Genomic DNA, 18,245 nt, shown 5'->3' on the forward strand with positions numbered 1-18,245 from the left:
AGTCAAGTCTCCTGATTGCAATTCCTATGTCCTTCTACAGCCTTTGCTCTCCCAGTGCTGCTCTTGGGCATGACTGCAAGATGAGAACATGTTAAAGTGTTCTTCTGTTTGATTACGGTGCAGCCCAGGAGCAAGCCATTCATTTAGTTGTACATTCAGTCATACAAATTTATTGAGCACCTACCTAGTGTGTTCTGGCTAGTTGCTGGGCAGTTCTATGACCTGTGATGCTGTGATCTGTTAGAGTATTTACTGAGTTGTAGAGAATTTCCATCAAGGCCTCTTTTTTTTTTTTTAAGATTTTATTTATTTATTTGACAGAGAGATCACAAGTAGGCAGAGAGACAGGCAGAGAGGGGTGGGGGGAGGCTCCCTGCTGAGCGGAGAGTCTGATGCGGGGTTTGATCCTAGGACCCTGAGATCATGACCTGAGCCGAAGGCAGAGGCTTAACCCTCTGAGCCACTCAGGTGCCCATCAAGTCCTCCTTTTAAGGGGAATTAACAGATGAACAGAATTCCTACCCCACATCTCCTTAGATGACAACTGAATCATGACTGCTTTTGTCATTAAAAGCTGTAATTTGGGGTTCCTCTATATTGAACAGGTGTAATATTATATATGTGAAAAATTCAACCCTTTGAAACAGACAAATTTTTTGTATGTTCTTTGTTCCTGGTTCAAGAGTGCTTCTATTTTGGCATTAGAAACCATATGCTGCAGAAATGGGGCGAATGCATCTCATTATAGTTTTGTTGATCCCCAGGAGTCCCTGATTCCAGTCTTTGGTTGGTTTCCTAGCAGCCTGAGTTCCTCAGCTGTGAAGCCTGGCATGCTGCATTAATACTGCTTAAATGTGCATGCATGGAGCCATCTTTGCACTGAAAATAAGACTGTCAGGTGACCCCAGGTCAACAGACTACTTTTTCTTTCTCTAGGCTCTTGAATATAAAATTCGTGGCCATCTTTCCTTATTCTGAACCAGGAAGGAATGCTTGAAGAAGGGTCTCCTATTAGCTCTCCTTCCTGGGAGAATTTTCAGATTATGTAAAAGCACTCAGTTCTGTTTTCTCTGTGGTTTATAAATACACATTCTATTGACAACTCTTAGGTGGGGTGACTGTCAGGAAGTGGTTTCAGCTCTAAGAAGGTAGGAGGAAAAATGCTAGCCAGTTCCACTGTTCTGGCACACCAGTGGTATTCAGCATGAGCAGAGGGGCTTTGCTAAATGTAAATTAGTCCTTTTCAGAGCTAGTTCTTAACTGAAAATCCGTGCAGGTTTAGCAAGTTCCTCTTATTGCTGTCAGGCAGCAGAGATGCTCCTGCCTTTGGTTGCAAGTCCTTACAAAGTGCACAGGGGATCTGAGAGCTACCACATAGCTGCCTTTGCCAAGTTTGGAGACCTATTGCCTGGATGTGCTCAGGCCTCCAAACCAGAAAAGGAATGTATACGTAGGGAAGGGGAGTTTGAACTGCAGCATAAGGAGAGACCTCCCAGAAACAGGAATAAGCACAACTGAGCTATTTGAGTGGCAGCATGATGAAAATACTGGTCTCTCTCTCTCTCTCAAATTTCTTTTCAGTGTACCAGAATTCACTGTTTATGTACCACACCCAGTGTTCCACGCAATACGCGCCCTCCATAATACCCACCACCAGGCTTACCCGACCTCCCAAACCCTGCCCCTTCAAAACCCTCAAATTGTTTTTCAGAGTCCATAGTCTCATGGTTCATCTCCCCCTCCAATTTCCCCCAACTCCCTTCTCTCCATGTCCTCCGTGTTATTTCTTATGCTCCACAAATAAGTGAAACCATATAACTGACTCTCTCTGCTTGACTTATTTCACTCAGCATAATCTCGTCCAGTCCCGTCCATGTTGATACAAAATTTGGGTATTCATCCTTTCTGATGGAGGCATAATACTCCATAGTGTATATGGACCACATCTTCCTTATCCATTCGTCCGTTGAACGGCATTTTGGTTCTTTCCACAGTTTGGTGACTGTGGCCATTGCTGCTATGAACATTGGGGTACAGGTGGCCCTTTTCACTACATCTGTATCTTTGGGGTAAATACCCAGTAGTGCAATTGCAGGGTCATAGGGAAGCTCTATTTTTAATTTCTTAAGGAATCTCCACACTGTTTTCCAAAGTGGCTGCACCAACTTGCATTCCCACCAACAGTGTAAGAGGGTTCCCCTTTCTTCACATCCTCTCCAACACACGTTATGAAAATACTGGTCTCTTAGCAGTTAATGTAGCTTAAGTTGTTCATGGGCACATAGCACTGCAGATGCACTGTGGACTTTAAAACAGACCAGAAAGATCTAATCAGTACTCTTAACAAGGCCACAGTGTAGGGGAGAAGGTTCATAGCACACGTGTTCTTGGAAGGCATGAAGGCTCTGACAGAACAGTCAGCGGCCGGTGTTGAGCCTTGTTCTATTCCTGACAAATGTGTGATAGCTCATGTAGAGCGGTACAAGACACAAAGTAGGGAGCAAGTCCCTGGGAGATGCATCGCCTCCCAGATCTCAAAGGACTGGCATGGTAGTCAGATGAGGGAAGCACTCAGATGAGATGAGGGAAGCACTCCAGGTAGAACTGCACGCCCAGACCAGGGCCAGGAAGAGAACCGTGATGATCGGACATGGTGGCCTATAGTGTGGGAATGCAGCAAGTGGGTTCCTAAGGGTGGCTGGGGGCCGGCTTACACAAAGGTGGGTCTGTCCAGCTCAAACAGAGGCTGGATTTTAGGTCTTCCCCTAGAACACTGAGCTGGCAAGACCCTTAAGCGGAGCAGTCACCTCACTACATCTTTAAACTTAACTCTAGTGACATAGGGAGTAACAGCTAATAAATTACAATAGTAATAACCTTTATTCAGCACTTACCTTGTCCCAAGTCCTCTGTTAAGGACTTAACATAAATAATCTCTTTAATCCCTACAACTGCCCTGAGGTGAGTACATCTGTATCCCATTTTGGAGCTAAAGAAACCTGAGGTTTTGGAGCACCTGGGTGGCTCAATGGGTTAAGCCTCTGCCTTCAGCTCAGGTCATGATCTCAGGGTCCTAGGATCGAGCCCCACATCAGGGCTTTCTGCTCAGCAGGGAGCCTGCTTCCCTCTCTCTCTCTGCCTGCCTCTCTGCCTACTTGTGATCTTGCTCTGTGTCAAATAAAATCTTAAGAAAAAAAGAAAAAAAAAACTTGAGATTTTTAGAGTAATTCAATAAGACCCTGAGCCAGTATTCAGATCAAGTCTGATTCAGGTCTGTTCCTACACTCTGCTCCCTGCCTCCTAGGGGAGAACTGAAAGAAGAGGAGGCCATGGGTGGAGACCACTAAGCTAAGTCAGGGTGAGAGGAGCAGACATCAAGTGAGGAGGAGAGGAGGCAACGGGAGGAGGAGGAGATAGGAGGAAGGCAAATGTAACCAGTTAGTGATTAGGTGTGGAGAAGGAGCCTCTCATGCCTGACAGCTCTGACTTGGACAGTCTATTGATAGGAGATTCAGAAGGAATGTGCTGAGAAGTGGGGGTAATGAGGTGGCCAAGTGTTTTCAGGGAGTGCAGTGAGGGACACTAGGAAATGCAGGACTCCCGAGAGAGGCTAGAGCTGAATGGAGTCACTGGTGTGTTGGCAGTAACTGGAGATGTAGGGTGGGTAAGAAGCCAGAGGCAGTGGGCAGTGGGAATGCAGGGGCCACAGAGCCATCTGAGGGAGTAGTCAGAGGTGGAAGGAGCCAGGAGACCATAGGTGGGATGAGTGTCCAGGAGGAGAGTCTCCAACTTCATTTGAGTCCCACAAAAAGGTAAAATTGAGGCCTGACAGGGCCCCTGGATTTAGATTTGACAGTGCTTAGGGATTGATACAAGTGACTGAGTAAAACTGTAGCAGAAGCTCCATGACTGACCTTGCGCAGGTGACTTTATGTAGGTCTGTCTCCTCCTGGCTTTTTGTTAATGGTGTTGTTTTCCCCGTATTTACCCAGGGACCATCAATGATGTCACATTTGGATTAGGAGTCAGCTACATAGGCACACCACGGACACCTTCAGTCAAAGGCAAGTTCCTTTCCTGTCAGATTTATTAGCCGCTTTAGAGTTCTGGGAAATCTGAATTTGTGTCTGACTCCCTTTCAGAGAAAATTGAAGCCCAGTGTCAAGGAAATGACATTTTATGTTTATCGCTTCCTGATAAACCGTAAGTTTACCAAGAGTTCCTTTTGAGGTAAATGTTTGTGTCAGGGTTTTATCTTTAGTTCCAGAATGATTGTCTCTTTCCTTTCCCTAGGCCGCCACAGCCTCAGCAGTGGAATGTGAAGTCCCCAGCCAGAAATAAAGATAACCCAGCCCCTAGCAGGAGGTCACTCAGAAAGACACCCCTGAAAACAGCCAACTGAAACAGTCATTCAGGAGTATCCGGGAGGCAAGAGCTCTAAGGAGATGTTGTCTCCTGCCTGTGGAAAGGCAGAATCCACCTCCCTCACTCCGAGGGTGAGGGAGACTTTTACTATGTGATACCAGAGTTTTTTCTTGTGACTCCAGCACTCTGTTTATCTGTGTGGCTGGCCAACCTTTTACATTTCTCTTTAGGCAATATGTGGTAAAAAAAACAATATATCTATATATATATATCTATATATCTATCTATATATATATATAATATAGAACTGCCTTAGCTATTTAATATTCTAATTTTACTCCATTTGAAAGTATCATGTTCATTCTGATAAAGCATACTCTGGTCTTTAAGGAACTCAACAGATCAGCTTTCTTTTATATAAATGAAGGCTCTGTTTGTTATATGGTCAGAATTCCCTATAGTACAGTAGTTTCCTGTATCTAATGATGAAATTTTCATTGTAATTATTTTTTTTATTCTTATTTATAAATTGCAGGTTTTTAAAGTGTACAGCTTTATAAAATGGGATAATAAAGGTTAAGCATAAATATAGCCTTCTGGTTATTTAATAGAATATTTCTACTTTTAGAACAGGGCTTTTACTGGTAGTCATTTTGATTCACATTAAGTGTTTAAGAATAATAAAACCCTCCCTGCCTCAAGAACTGTGAGAAATAAATGTCTGTTGTTAAAAAAAAAAAAAAAAAAAGAAAGAGAAAGAAAGAAAAAGAATAAAACCCAACTTTTCTTTTAGGAAAAAAAAATGACTCCCTTTGTCTTTAAGGTTCAGCTCATCTGTCCCTCTGCTTCTGTCCCCTGACAGAAGCTGTCTGCCTCCTAATAGCACACATCTGTCTTCAAATGTAAACATGGGCTGGCTCCTGAAAGTTCCACCTATGTGTGGCATGCACTAATGCTGGTTTGTGTTAACAGTCCACAAAGACTGCTCCCATGAAGGGGGAAGGTCTTGGTGTCTTCTGCTGATACCGTTAGGTAACCTTAAAACACGTGTACATTCATGTTTTATCCAAGACTGGGGAAAAAATTGTCTGTTCCCTTTTTAATCCCAGTACTATAGAAGCAAAATTACAGGGTTACTGTGTTGATATTTTTTTTAGTATAAATGTGGTAGTTGGATTTGAGGGGTAGAATGTCATTGTGCATTGTGTCTATTCTACAGTCCTCCCATACATGAATGGTGACACACATGGAGATGTCATTGGCAGAGAGAGTCACAAAGCTGCTCTTGAGTAAGGATAGTTATCTCCAAATCAAGTAGATGGTAACTGATGGCAGCCTCTTTTGAAACCTGGGATTGTGCCATTTTAAGTGTACCTTCCTAACAAAATGCTAGGAAGATGAGGTAAACTCAACATAAGAGCATATAAGGAGGAGAAATAATGAGACAAAGTTGATTTTTTTAAAAGCTTTTATAAATGAGGTTTAACAAATACCAACTTATAGGTGTGTTAGTACAAGTCTGCAACGTCTATGTACAGCAACAGCCACACCAGAGGCCACAGTAGCCTTATAGAAGCTTTGAGTCTTCAGTCACATTCACATCTTAAAAACACATGAATGTTCCTTTTCTGTCTACATTTTTACAGTATTAGGCAACAACTTCCCAGACTCCATACTCACTTCTGTCAGACCCAGTTCACATGGCACTAGGAGGTGTTGTGGTCACAAGAAGGGAGTCAACAAGGCCATCCTATCACTTGGACAACCAATATGGCAGCTAGAGTGTTGCTCCCCAACAATTAGAGAACAGGGACACTATCCCTTTCTACCAAGATGGGGTGAGGATGAAGGGATATCTTAAGTGTAAGCATTCAAGACACAAACGCAAAAGAAGATGGGTACCATTAAGCAATTATGAAGAGTTGCCCACCACTTCTGCCAAATACCCCATGGCAGAGTATTCACAGAACTTAAAAAAGAAAAGTCAACATAAGTCTCAAGTATTCAATTAAAAAAAAACCCTCCAAGTATAAAAAATTAAGACACTGGAAGTTTAATCCCAAGATGACTCTATCCTTCTGGATAAAAACCATCCTTGAAGCACACTGGAGGCACTGGGACTGGAGGCGCTCTTCTGAGAAGCTCCCTCTTCAAACAGCTTCACATCATGAGTTTAACACAGCAATCTAAGGTGAAGAACATCTGCTCTTGAAGAACAAAGGCTTTTGAATGATGTTTCTAATGTCCCACACCCAGTGAGCAGCAGTGTCTTGGGTAGATAAAGACTTTAAAATAAAAAAAATCAGAAAATGGCCTTTGATTCAGGCATTTCGCTTTCCTTACCATCAGGCTTTCTGCTCTGGCTGCAATACCTGATGTTCTTCAAAGGGATGGCCTCACCGCCACCACACAATGGGTTTATTGTGAAGTGAGACACAACCTGTGGTGTCTCTGTGCTTTCTTCATGGCAAAGAGGAAGAGTGGAATTCATTTTCTTAAAAAACATTATTGTAGTTTTTAGAACGGCCTTTGGCCCTGGACAATCTTATGAACTACACAAATAAGTAAAATGAATTTTAAAACCAAATAGCAGAGGCTGCTTTGTTTCAGGAGCCATCCACAAACAAAGAGCTCTGTCACGGGATCCAAAGGCTGGGATACCACAGGGAAGACACCCACCCTTCTTGAAATGTCCACCTTACAACTAACTGTCCAACACTATAAATATAAAGCTAATCAGCACACAAAGCCACTGTCAGGCCAATAAAGATGGCAGTGCACATGCTGGCTAGCCTTCAAAGTTAGTAGCCAATATCAACTTAGAGCGTGGTGCAGGACTCAAGCCCGGGGGTGGGCTAACATGGTTTCACAGGTACATCCAACCACTTATGGGTGGTGTCTCTGGGCTTAGGTAGTCTGAGTAATCTAGGAAGAGACTGTTCAAAGCCAACCTTAGAGCTTACATTTTCTTCTGGAGAGATGAAAACAGATTTTGACATTATTCAACTGGATTTTTTAAAAAGTTTCCTAAGTAACAATGATCTGATGTATAGACAATGTAGTTATCTTGTGAAAAATGCTGAAACTTATGTGGGGAAAAAGGAATGTTCCAGTAAGCTTCCTCGAGAGGATTTTTTTGGGGTTAAAATACTCTTTTAATTATCGGTATTTTCCAATTTAACACTAGTAGCTTGGAACTCCTACCTTAAGTTGAAAATTTTTTTAAAAAAATAGGTATTTAACACTGTATGACAACATATTTACAGTTTAAATAGAATTTTCCTTTCAATAACCAAAATACATCTTTAGCAAAAATTTAGAATGTAAAATTTTATAAAATAAACACCCATAGAAAAGCAGAGCATTATTTCAGTACCATTTCAGATTTTGCCCAAGATGAAGGTTTGTATGTAAATATTACCGCCCCCTCCCCCGCATGGACAAGCAATTTACCTTCCTGATTTGGGCTGTTTTTATAAAATTCTGATCCAAATAGATTTTCCAATATGGACACTAAAATACTGATCAACAAAACCTTCAGGAAGAATCTGCAGTGCTGGCTGTGGGCAGCTGTGAAACAAGACCATCACATAAAACGCCTCTTTTCTGGGTTCACTGTTCAAACTCTGCAGCTGCAGGGTGCTGCAGCCCTGCAATGCTGGTGCTATGTGGCTGCCTGATGGCCCCACACACAGGACTCACCTGAGCTGATGTAAGTGAGCGGCAAATAAACTGGCTTCGTAGGCCACAGTGCCCAGCCCGGCCTCTATGAGCAAGAGCTTTCCGCTCACCTTAACGCTCAGGTGGGAGCCAGGCCAGAAACAGACTGGGAATCCGCCTCAGAGAAATACAGTTGTGTGTTTTTTTTTTCCCCCTTGTGATGACTATGCCCATCTCGAGGAAAATTCTTTTATTCATGTGGCATGTTAAAAAGTAAGAAAGGAGTAGCGGTCAACTTTGGCCAAAACAAAAAGCTTTTGCGCAAGTGTCTAGCTCTGTCCAAGTGCACTTGGCTCCCGGGCTGCTCTTGATAGGAGTTTCTGGTAGAGGTATTTGCATGTGCTCTCTCAGCCACACCATCAGATTTCAGATCACAAATGATGATTTGTGTCTGAAGTCGCCCTGCAAGGCCAACACAGGTTAGAAACGGCCATCCTTGACAAACCCAGGGGCCCAAGTGGGAGAGGGAAAGTGGAAGCCAGATCTAATCCCCATTTCCCCGAAGAAACTTATGGCAAAACAAATCAAATGAAACCCTTCTTCAAAGGTAATATCTACTACTAGAACCTGCAAACTGAATGCCAGTGTGTAAAAACCCTGCATTGGGAAGGTTTCCAAGGACGAATGCCATTTTTTCTGGAAACACTTCGATTACTAGGTTTCCTAATCAATGTCTGCTCTGTTGCCTCACTCCTTTCCTTACCTCCTCATCTGTCCTGATATAGTTCACTCCATCTGACTTCCCCGGACTCTTATAACTGAAAAAGAAGGAAAGAGGACTTCAATGACTGATTTTTCATGTAATGCCAACTTAAACTTTGGTTTGGTCACTTAAGAAGACAGGCTCACTTTTCGCCATTCTGCTTATTATTGATGAAGTAACCCCGTCTGTACGCACAGCAGATGCCCACAGTGATCAGGACCAGTACAGCGAGGACCACCAGGATTCCCCCAATAATACCACCGATGTTCAGGTCATCTGGAAAAAAGAGGGATTAAGGGAAGAGAAGATACACACTATCTGGTCTTAGAAAAGTCCTTAACCCCACTTCTTTTTTGCATCCTTCCACTTCCCGCAACTGCCCTGTCATGCCTACTCCAGCCAGAAGAGCAGAGTGAGACCACTTCAACTTTTTCTTTTTTTTTTAAGATTTTTATTTATTTGACAGAGACACAGAGAGAGAGGGGACACAGCGAGAGAGGGAACACAAAACAGGGGGACTGGGAGAGGGAAAAGCAGCCTTCCTGCCAAGCAAGGAGCCCGATGTGGGGTTTCATACCAGGATTCTGGGATCATGACCTGAGCCAAAGGCAGAGGCTTTAACCCACTGAGCCATCCAGGTGTCCCCACTTCAACTCTTTTAGCCCAGAACATACAGGACCCCAGACCCCTGCTCTCACTTGTAAAAAGTACTGAGACCTCCACAGTTCAAATGCTGTTATACTTAATCCGGTATTAAAAGGGACTTAGGGGGCATCTGGGTGGCTCAGTGGGTTAAGCCTCTGCCTTCAGCTCAGGTCATGATCTCAGGGTCCTGGGATCAAGCCCCACATCAGGCTCTCCGCTCAGCAGGGAGCCTGCTTCCCCGCCCCCCTGCCTGCCTCTCTTCCTACTTGTGATCTCTCTCTCTCTGTCAAATAAATAAATTTTTAAAAAAATCTTTAAGAGGGGCTTAGCATTTTTAAAAAGGCTTTACAATCTTCTGGCTAAATCCCTAAAAATATTATTAATGGAGAAAATTGTTTCACTTTATAGAGACAGAATTAAGGAGCCAGGAATCCCAAAGAAAAAATTCCTAATTTCCACGGATTTCCTTTGCTGTGCATTATTTGGGGGAAAAGAACTAGTGTTGCACAGGACTGAAAAGTAAAAATATGAGGTGGGAACATGACCTTTCACTCTCAGCTGCATTGCCTCATATCTACAAGCCTCTTGGAGGAAAGCCCTTGACCCTCTCTTCCCATTTCTCTATACCGGGCAAAGGTGCCCCAGTCCACATCAGTGTGGGGCACTAGGGCTGTTTCCTCCATACAGACAAAAATGCAATGGAAAACATGCAAGCGATATAGCAACATAAGCCAGCTAACTTGTAAGTTGTTAAATTCTCCCTTATCTTAATGCAGGGGTTTCAAATGTGAGTGTGCATTTAAAAATTGGAATTTTAACTTTAAAATGTCAATTCCCAAGCTCTCTCACTAGAGAGAGATTCAGTAGGTCTGGGGCAAAGTCCAAGAGTCTTCCTCCTGCCCTGGAGCAGTTTCCTGAATTTGACAGATGACAAGAATCCCCTGGAATTCTGTTTGACACACAGACATTTCCAGACCTCCCCTAAGGACTAAGTCCATAAGCCTGGGGTGGGGCCTTGGAATCTGTACATGAAACAGTGCAAAGGATTCTCATAATCTGGCAAGCTTGGAAAACACTGCTCTGGGGTCAGTTATACTCAGGAAGGAGGGAGGGGCTGAGATAGCTCCCCAGGTGATTGTGAATGTGACATGCTCCATCTGCCCCATCCTGCCTTCAACACCTCTCCTTTAGAACCAGCGCCCTAGAGATGGCATCATCACAGAACATGCATGGTAAAGTTACTGAGGCTAAACCTCTGGCTGTCAGCTTACCACAAAATGGTTATAACTGGATAAATTTCTGGAGACTTTACATGACATTATGTTTTGATCTTATCAATTACCAAAGAAATCAAGTAATTTTTTCTATCTATCCATCCATCTATCCATATATTTATTTATTTTAAGTAGGCTCCATGCCCAGCATGGAGCCCAACACAGGGCTTGAACTCATGACCCTGAGATGAAGACCTGAGCTAAGATCAAGAATCAGATGCTTACATCCCATAAGTGGAGTTAAGGGGCACCTGGGAGGCTCAGTTGGTTAAGTGGCTGCCTTCAGCTCATGTCATAATCCCAGTACCCTAGAGCCCTGCATCAGGCTCCCTGCTCAGTGGGGAGCCTGCTTCTCCATCTCACTCTGCTTTTCTTCCTCACTTGTGCTCTCTGGCTTGCTCTCTCTATCAAATAAATAAAATCTTTAAAAATTTTTAAAAAAAACAACAAACTCAGTTTAAAGTGACATGATTAGCTATGTTTGCAACACCAGAAGACTCCAGAAAGTCTATTTTGAGGAGATAAACATATTTCAAGTAACCACTTATTAGTCACTTAGCTGTTACTCAGAACTTTCTCATCTTTCCTTTCAATGTACCCGGATGGGTTTTGGTGAATTTAGTCATCTCCAGAAGAAAGGAGACCAGTTGTCTAAACTGATGGTCCAATATTAAATTAAAAATGTTCTATCCACTTGCCAGTCTTCAGATGAAATAGTTTCAAAAAGTAACTCACAGACTTCCATCTCCTGCTCCTCACATCTGGCTGAGCCTGCATCATTGGAAGCGATGCAGTAATACTGCCCAGAGTCCTCCTTGTGAACAGCATTGAAAACCTATTTCAGTAAATTACAAGTAAATCATGAGACCAATCAACAGGGCAGACCTCTGTGGACTGAAGACATCACTATGCTCCACCACCCCCGCCTCCCAACAAGGTGCTAAGTCCAGAGCTCAGTAAAATATCTCATTTGCTCTTGGCTTCCTTTCAGTTTCCTGCACTGTCAGGTTCTTCCCTGATATTCTTCCCCAGCAGTCTTGCCCAAGAGCTCCTGAACAATGAGAGCCCCTCAGATTTTTGGAGATATCAAAGCAACATTCAGAATGCAGTGTGAAGATAAGAATAAGGCTTGTTTCTCAGCAACACTTGGGCAATACAAATACAGAGGATTTTATATAACCTGGCTTGTTACTACGTATAGTTAAATACGCCAAGGATCAGGAGGGCTGGCTGTAGGAAAGCCCAGCTGAGATGCCGCTGCGGAGGGCAGTCTGTCTTCTATACATGACCAATCTAACTGCATCTTGCCCCCCAACCACTTTCCACTACCATCACTGGGTTATTTTGAAGAAAATTCTAGACACATTTTATCCATAAAAACTTCAGCATGCAACTCTAAAAGACAAGGACTTCTTCAGATTATAACTATAATACCTTATTGTACCTAAAGCAATGAACAATTCCTTAACATCGAATATTCCACCAGTAATCCAGTTTCCCTGTCTCATTACAGGTGGTTATTCACATCAGGACCCTAACATCACCCATCCATTATATTTCTTTAATAGACCTACACAATCACCTTTATTTTACAAGTTTCCCTTCCTTTATTTTAATCCTTTTAGAACTTACTTGCTTATATAAATGAGGGAGGGTTCATTTTTCCCACAGAATCCCCAACATTATAGGTTTTTAGTTCCTGTCTTATAAAGTTTATTGTTTTTCCTAGTAAGTGCTCTTCCCACCATAAATATCCCTTCCTCAACAAAGACATTTCTTCTATCCTCATGTCCAAGAAGAGATCTTACCAGAGTGCCTGTTTCAGAGTTTAAGAGAAAAGAGGAATTTCGGAATCTAGGATTGGCTCTGGAGTCTGTGGGCAGCGGCACATCATTGCGGTACCAGCTGTAGTGCGGCCGGGGGTAGCCCTCACTCTCCTGGCAGTGCAACGTGGCCGTCTTGCCTACAGGTACAGCCTTCGGGACTCTGCACACAGGAGGGACTGGCTTCACTGTGGAAGAAATTCAAGTTGGGGTTTCAAATCAGCCACATGGACTGATTCTTCTGAAAGCCCATAATAAACCTGCTCACAAAAAAGGAAAACCAGCCAGGGGATGCACCACTGCCATAGCCATGTCACGCCCACGGGCTTGGATCTGCCATGGCATCTGCTCCACACACAGCTCACCCCCATGTATAACCCACAGTGCATTTCTAATGCCCGCACCTCCTGAGGAGCACTTCCTACAGCTGGTTGGGGGTAGTGGCCGGAGCTCCACCTCCCTTCTCGCCTTCTATCCCAACTCAGGCAGTCCAAGCTCCTACAACCGGCTGCCCCCTAAGGCCTGCGATACCCTCAGGGATATACCTCTGGAAAGAAAGAAAGAGCTAATCTCTTTTATTTTTATTTTTATTTATTTTTCCGCCTCCCCAACCTTTTATATTTTATGACAGATTCATGAGGTCTAAAAGGGGGAACATATTTTTAACTTCATGTGAGTTCCTACCTTGAACAGTTAACTCAATGACAATCTCATCAATTTCTTTCCGGTCGTTTCGAGCAACCACCTCACAGCGATAAAGGGCTGAGTCTGTCCGGGTCACATTCCAGATTCTTAGAGAGGTTTTCCCCAATAGTTCTGCACGACCTGCCAAATCTCCTACAGAAAAGAAGATGCAGAACACAAAAAGACTGTTTAAAGACATCTTTGTCACCTGTGAAGAAGGTAGCTTCTGGGGCTAGCATTTAATGCCTCAGTAAGGACACTGCAGACTGGCTTCTCCTTCTGCTCCTGTAAAAGAGAGGTAAACTAAGGACACTGAGCACCAAAATAGTACCTGGTGTGTAAGAGGACTCATTACATGTGTCTCTGTTGTTAAAGCAGGGACCTTGGGACGCCTGGGTGGCTCAGTCAGTTAAGCATCTGCCTTCAGCTCAGGTCATGATCCCAGTGTCCTGGGATCGAGTTCTGCTATCGGGCTGCCTGCTCAGCAGGGAGCCTGCTTCTCCTTCTGCCTCCACGTCTCCCCTGCAACCTGCTCATGCTTTCTCTCTGACAAATAAATAAAAATCTTTTAAAAATAATAAATAAATTAAGCAAGCAAGCAAGCAAGCAAGCACGGACCTCATTTCATTCTCATCATTCCTAGCCAGGATTCCCCATTAAAAGAAAAAAAAAAAATCAAACAAGCAACATGAAAAAAACAACCAGTATTTATAAATGGTGCTAGGACAACTGGATATCCACATGCAAAAGAATGAGGCTGGACTCCTACCTCACACTATACAACAAAGACTTTCCTCTAAGAGTTAACAGTATGGGGGCTCCTAGTGGCTCAGTCAGTTAAGCTGTGGCTTAAGTCAGTTAAGACCTTCATCAGGCCTCAGGCCATGATCCCAGGGTCCTGGGATCGAGCCCCACTGCTCAGTGGGGAGTCTGCTTGTCCCTATCCTTCTGTCCCTCCCTGCTGCTTGTGCTCTATATCTCAAGCACTCACTCTCTAATAACTAAAACTCAAAATAAAACAAAATAAAAAGAGTTAACAGTATGGCTCTCAGGAAAAAACAGATATAAATCACCATGATCTTGGATTAGGCAATAATTTTTTAGAAATGGCACCAAGACCACAAGCATAAAAAAAAAAAAATGGCTCGGAGGAGGAGTCAAGATGGCGGAGAAGTAGCAGGCTGAGACTACTTCAGGTAGCGGGAGATCAGCTAGATAGCTTATCTAAAGATTGCAAACACCTACAAATCCAACGGGAGATCGAAGAGAAGAAGAACAGCAACTCTAGAAACAGAAAATCAACCACTTTCTGAAAGGTAGGACTGGCGGAGAAGTGAATCCAAAGCGACGTGAAGATAGACTGCGGGGGGAGGGGCCGGCTCCCGGCAAGCGGCGGAGCAACGGAGCACAAAATCGGGACTTTTAAAAGTCTGTTCCGCTGAGGGACATCGCTCCAGAGGCTTAACCGGGGTGAAGCCCACGCGGGGTCAGCGTGGCCTCAGGTCCCGCAGGGTCACAGAAGGATCGGGGGTGTCTGAGTGTCGCAGAGCTTACAGGTATTAGAACAGGGAAGCCGGCTACAGAGACAGAGCCGAGGAGTAAGCTCTAAGCTCGGGGTTACCTTGAACCGGTCGCAGGCTCGGTCAGCTCGGAGCGTGGCCCGAGGCCCGGTGACGGGAGTAAATCGGCGCTGGTCTCTGAGGGCGCACTGAGGAGTGGGGCCCCGGGCTCTCGGCTCCTCCGGGCCAGACACCAGGAGGCCGCCATCTTCATTCCCGCCCTCCGGAACTCTACGGAAAGCGCTCAGGGAACAAAAGCTCCCGAAAGCAAACCCGAGCGGATTACTCAGCCCGGCCCCTGGTAAGGCCTGTGCAATTCCACCTGGGGCAAACACTTGAGAATCACTACAACAGGCCCCTCCCCCAGAAGAGCAACAAGAAACCCAGCCAGGACCAAGTTCACCTACCAAGGAGTGCAGTTTCAATACCAAGGAGAGCAGCGGAATTCCAAAGGAGGAGAAAGCAAAGCATGGAACTCATGGCTTTCTCCTCATGATTCTTTAGCCTTGCAGTTAATTTAATTTTTTTTCTTTTTCAATTTATTTTTCTTCTTCTGCTAAATTTTTTTAACTTTTACCCTTTTCTTTTTTAACGTTTTTTAACTAGTTTATCTAATATATACATATATATATATTTTTTTTCCTTTTTATATTTTTTCTTTATTGGTTTTCTTTTTTTAATTGTTTCTTTCTTTCTTTCTTTCTTTTTTTTCTTCTTTCTGAACCTCTTTTTATCCCCTTTCTCCCCCCTCACGATTTGGGATCTCTTCTGATTTGGCTAAAGCATATTTTCCTGGGGTTGTTGCCACCCTTTTAGTATTTTACTTGCTCCTTCATCTACTCTTATCTGGACAAAATGACAAGGCGGAAAATTCACCACAAAAAAAAGAACAAGAGGCAGTACCAAAGGCTAGGGATCTAATCAATACAGACATTGGTAATATGTCAGATCTAGAGTTCAGAATGACGATTCTCAAGGTTCTAGCCGGGCTCGAAAAAGGCATGGAAGATATTAGAGAAACCCTCTYNGGAGAKATAAAAGCCCTTTCTGGAGAAATAAAAGAACTAAAATCTAACCAAGTTGAAATCAAAAAAGCTATTAATGAGGTGCAATCAAAAATGGAGGCTCTCACTGCTAGGATAAATGAGGCAGAAGAAAGAATTAGCGATATAGAAGACCAAATGACAGAGAATAAAGAAGCTGAGCAAAAGAGGGACAAACAGCTACTGGACCACGAGGGGAGAATTCGAGAGATAAGTGACACCATAAGACGAAACAACATTAGAATAATTGGGATTCCAGAAGAAGAGGAAACAGAGAGGGGAGCAGAAGGTATATTGGAGAGAATTATTGGAGAGAATTTCCCCAATATGGCAAAGGGAACAAGCATCAAAATCCAGGAGGTTCAGAGAACCCCCCTCAAAATCAGTAAGAATAGGTCCATACCCCGTCACCTAATAGTAAAATTTACAAGTCTTAGTGACAAAGAGAAAATCCTGAAAGCAGCCCGGGAAAAGAAGTCTGTAACGTACAATGGTAAAAATATTAGATTGGCAGCAGACTTATCCACAGAGACCTGGCAGGCCAGAAAGAGCTGGCATGATATATTCAGAGTACTAAACGAGAAAAACATGCAGCCAAGAATACTATATCCAGCTAGGCTATCATTGAAAATAGAAGGAGAGATTAAAAGCTTCCAGGACAAACAAAAACTGAAAGAATTTGCAAATACCAAACCAGCTCTACAGGAAATATTGAAAGGGGTCCTCTAAGCAAAGAGAGACCCTAAAAGTAGTAGATCAGAAAGAAACAGAGACAATATACAATAACAATCACCTTACAGGCAATACAATGGCACTAAATTCATATCTCTCAATAGTTATCCTGAATGTGAATGGGCTAAATGCCCCAATCAAAAGACACAGGGTATCAGAATGGATAAAAAAAAAAACCTATCTATATGTTGCCTACAAGAAACTCATCTTAAACCTGAAGACACCTCCAGATTTAAAGTGAGGGGGTGGAAAAGAATTTACCATGCTAATGGACATCAGAAGAAAGCAGGAGTGGCAATCCTTATATCAGATCAATTAGATTTTAAGCCAAAGACTTAATAAGAGATGAGGAAGGACACTATATCATACTCAAAGGAACTGTCCAACAAGAAGATCTAACAATTTTAAATATCTATGTCCCTAACATGGGAGCAGCCAACTATATAAACCAATTAATAACAAAATCAAAGAAACACATCAACAATAATACAATAATAGTAGGAGACTTTAACACTCCCCTCACTGAAATGGACAGATCATCCAAGCAAAAGATCAACAAGGAAATAAAGGCCTTAAATGACACACTGGACCAGATGGACATCACAGATATATTCAGAACATTTCATCCCAAAGCAACAGAATACACATTCTTCTCTAGTGCACATGGAACATTCTCCAGAATAGATCATATTCTCGGTCCTAAATCAGGTCTCAACCGGTCAAAACATTGGAATCATTCCCTGCATATTTTCAGACCACAATGCTCTGAAGCTAGAACTCAATCACAAGAGGAAATTTGGAAAGAACCCAAATACATGGAGACTAAACAGCATCCTTCTAAAGAATGAATGGGTCAACCAGGAAATTAAAGAAGAGTTGAAAAAATTCATAGAAACAAATGATAATGAAAACACAACGGTTCAAAATCTGTGGGACACAACAAAGGCAGTCCTGAGAGGAAAATATATAGCGGTACAAGCCTTTCTCAAGAAACAAGAAAGGTCTCAGGTACACAACCTAACCCTACACCTAAAAGAGCTAGAGAAAGAACAAGAAAGAAACCCTAAACCCAGCAGGAGAAGAGAAATCATAAAGATCAGAGCAGAAATCAATGAAATAGAAACCAAAAAAACAATAGAACAAATCAATGAAACTAGGAGGTGGTTCTTTGAAAGAATTAATAAGATCGATAAACCCCTGGCCAGACTTATCAAAAAGAAAAGAGAAAGGACCCAAATAAATAAAATCATGAATGAAAGAGGAGAGATCACAACTCACACCAAAGAAATACAGACAATTATAAGAACATACTATGAGCAACTCTACGCCAACAAATTTGACAATCTGGAAGAAATGGATGCATTCCTAGAGACATATAAACTACCACAACTGAACCAGGAAGAAATAGAAAGCCTGAACAGACCCATAACCAGTAAGGAGATTGAAACAGTCATCAATGGGGCGCCTGGGTGGCTCAGTGGGTTGAGCCTCTGCCTTCGGCTCAGGTCATGATCTCGGGGTCCTGGGATCGAGCCCCGCATCGGGCTCTCTGCTCGGCGGGGGGCCTGCTTCCTCCTCTCTCTCTGCCTGCCTCTCTGCCTGCTTGTGATCTCTCTCTGTCAAATAAATAAATAAAACCTTTAAAAAAAAAAAAAAAAAAAAAAAAAAAAAAAAAAAAAAAAAAAAAGAAACAGTCA

General features: G+C 43.0%; 2 protein-coding genes across 4 annotated transcripts in view; one reads left to right on the forward strand and one right to left on the reverse strand.

Moving 5' to 3' along the window:
• LOC111153732 (non-SMC condensin II complex subunit D3) overlaps nucleotides 1–4,612 on the forward strand; it is an 86,459-nt gene extending 81,847 nt beyond the window's left edge. For both annotated transcript variants that reach the window (XM_022512921.1, XM_022512922.1), the window contains 3 exons: nucleotides 3,993–4,064; nucleotides 4,143–4,203; nucleotides 4,294–4,612. In XM_022512921.1, coding sequence (XP_022368629.1) covers nucleotides 3,993–4,064; nucleotides 4,143–4,203; nucleotides 4,294–4,402 — 242 coding nt within the window. In that variant the 3' untranslated portion in view covers nucleotides 4,403–4,612. The remainder of the gene's footprint in view (nucleotides 1–3,992; nucleotides 4,065–4,142; nucleotides 4,204–4,293) is intronic.
• Nucleotides 4,613–5,820: 1,208 nt separating this feature from the next.
• LOC111153812 (junctional adhesion molecule 3) overlaps nucleotides 5,821–18,245 on the reverse strand; it is a 98,642-nt gene continuing 86,217 nt past the window's right edge. For both annotated transcript variants that reach the window (XM_022513059.1, XM_022513060.1), the window contains exons 4-9: nucleotides 13,215–13,367; nucleotides 12,516–12,718; nucleotides 11,443–11,542; nucleotides 8,935–9,064; nucleotides 8,789–8,843; nucleotides 5,821–8,487 (exon numbers count right to left, since the gene is read on the reverse strand). In XM_022513059.1, coding sequence (XP_022368767.1) covers nucleotides 8,452–8,487; nucleotides 8,789–8,843; nucleotides 8,935–9,064; nucleotides 11,443–11,542; nucleotides 12,516–12,718; nucleotides 13,215–13,367 — 677 coding nt within the window. In that variant the 3' untranslated portion in view covers nucleotides 5,821–8,451. The remainder of the gene's footprint in view (nucleotides 8,488–8,788; nucleotides 8,844–8,934; nucleotides 9,065–11,442; nucleotides 11,543–12,515; nucleotides 12,719–13,214; nucleotides 13,368–18,245) is intronic.

The sequence above is a fragment of the Enhydra lutris genome, unplaced genomic scaffold, assembly GCF_002288905.1.
Source record: "Enhydra lutris kenyoni isolate GAN:26980312 unplaced genomic scaffold, ASM228890v2 scaffoldscaffold34, whole genome shotgun sequence".
Taxonomy (NCBI): domain Eukaryota; kingdom Metazoa; phylum Chordata; class Mammalia; order Carnivora; family Mustelidae; genus Enhydra; species Enhydra lutris.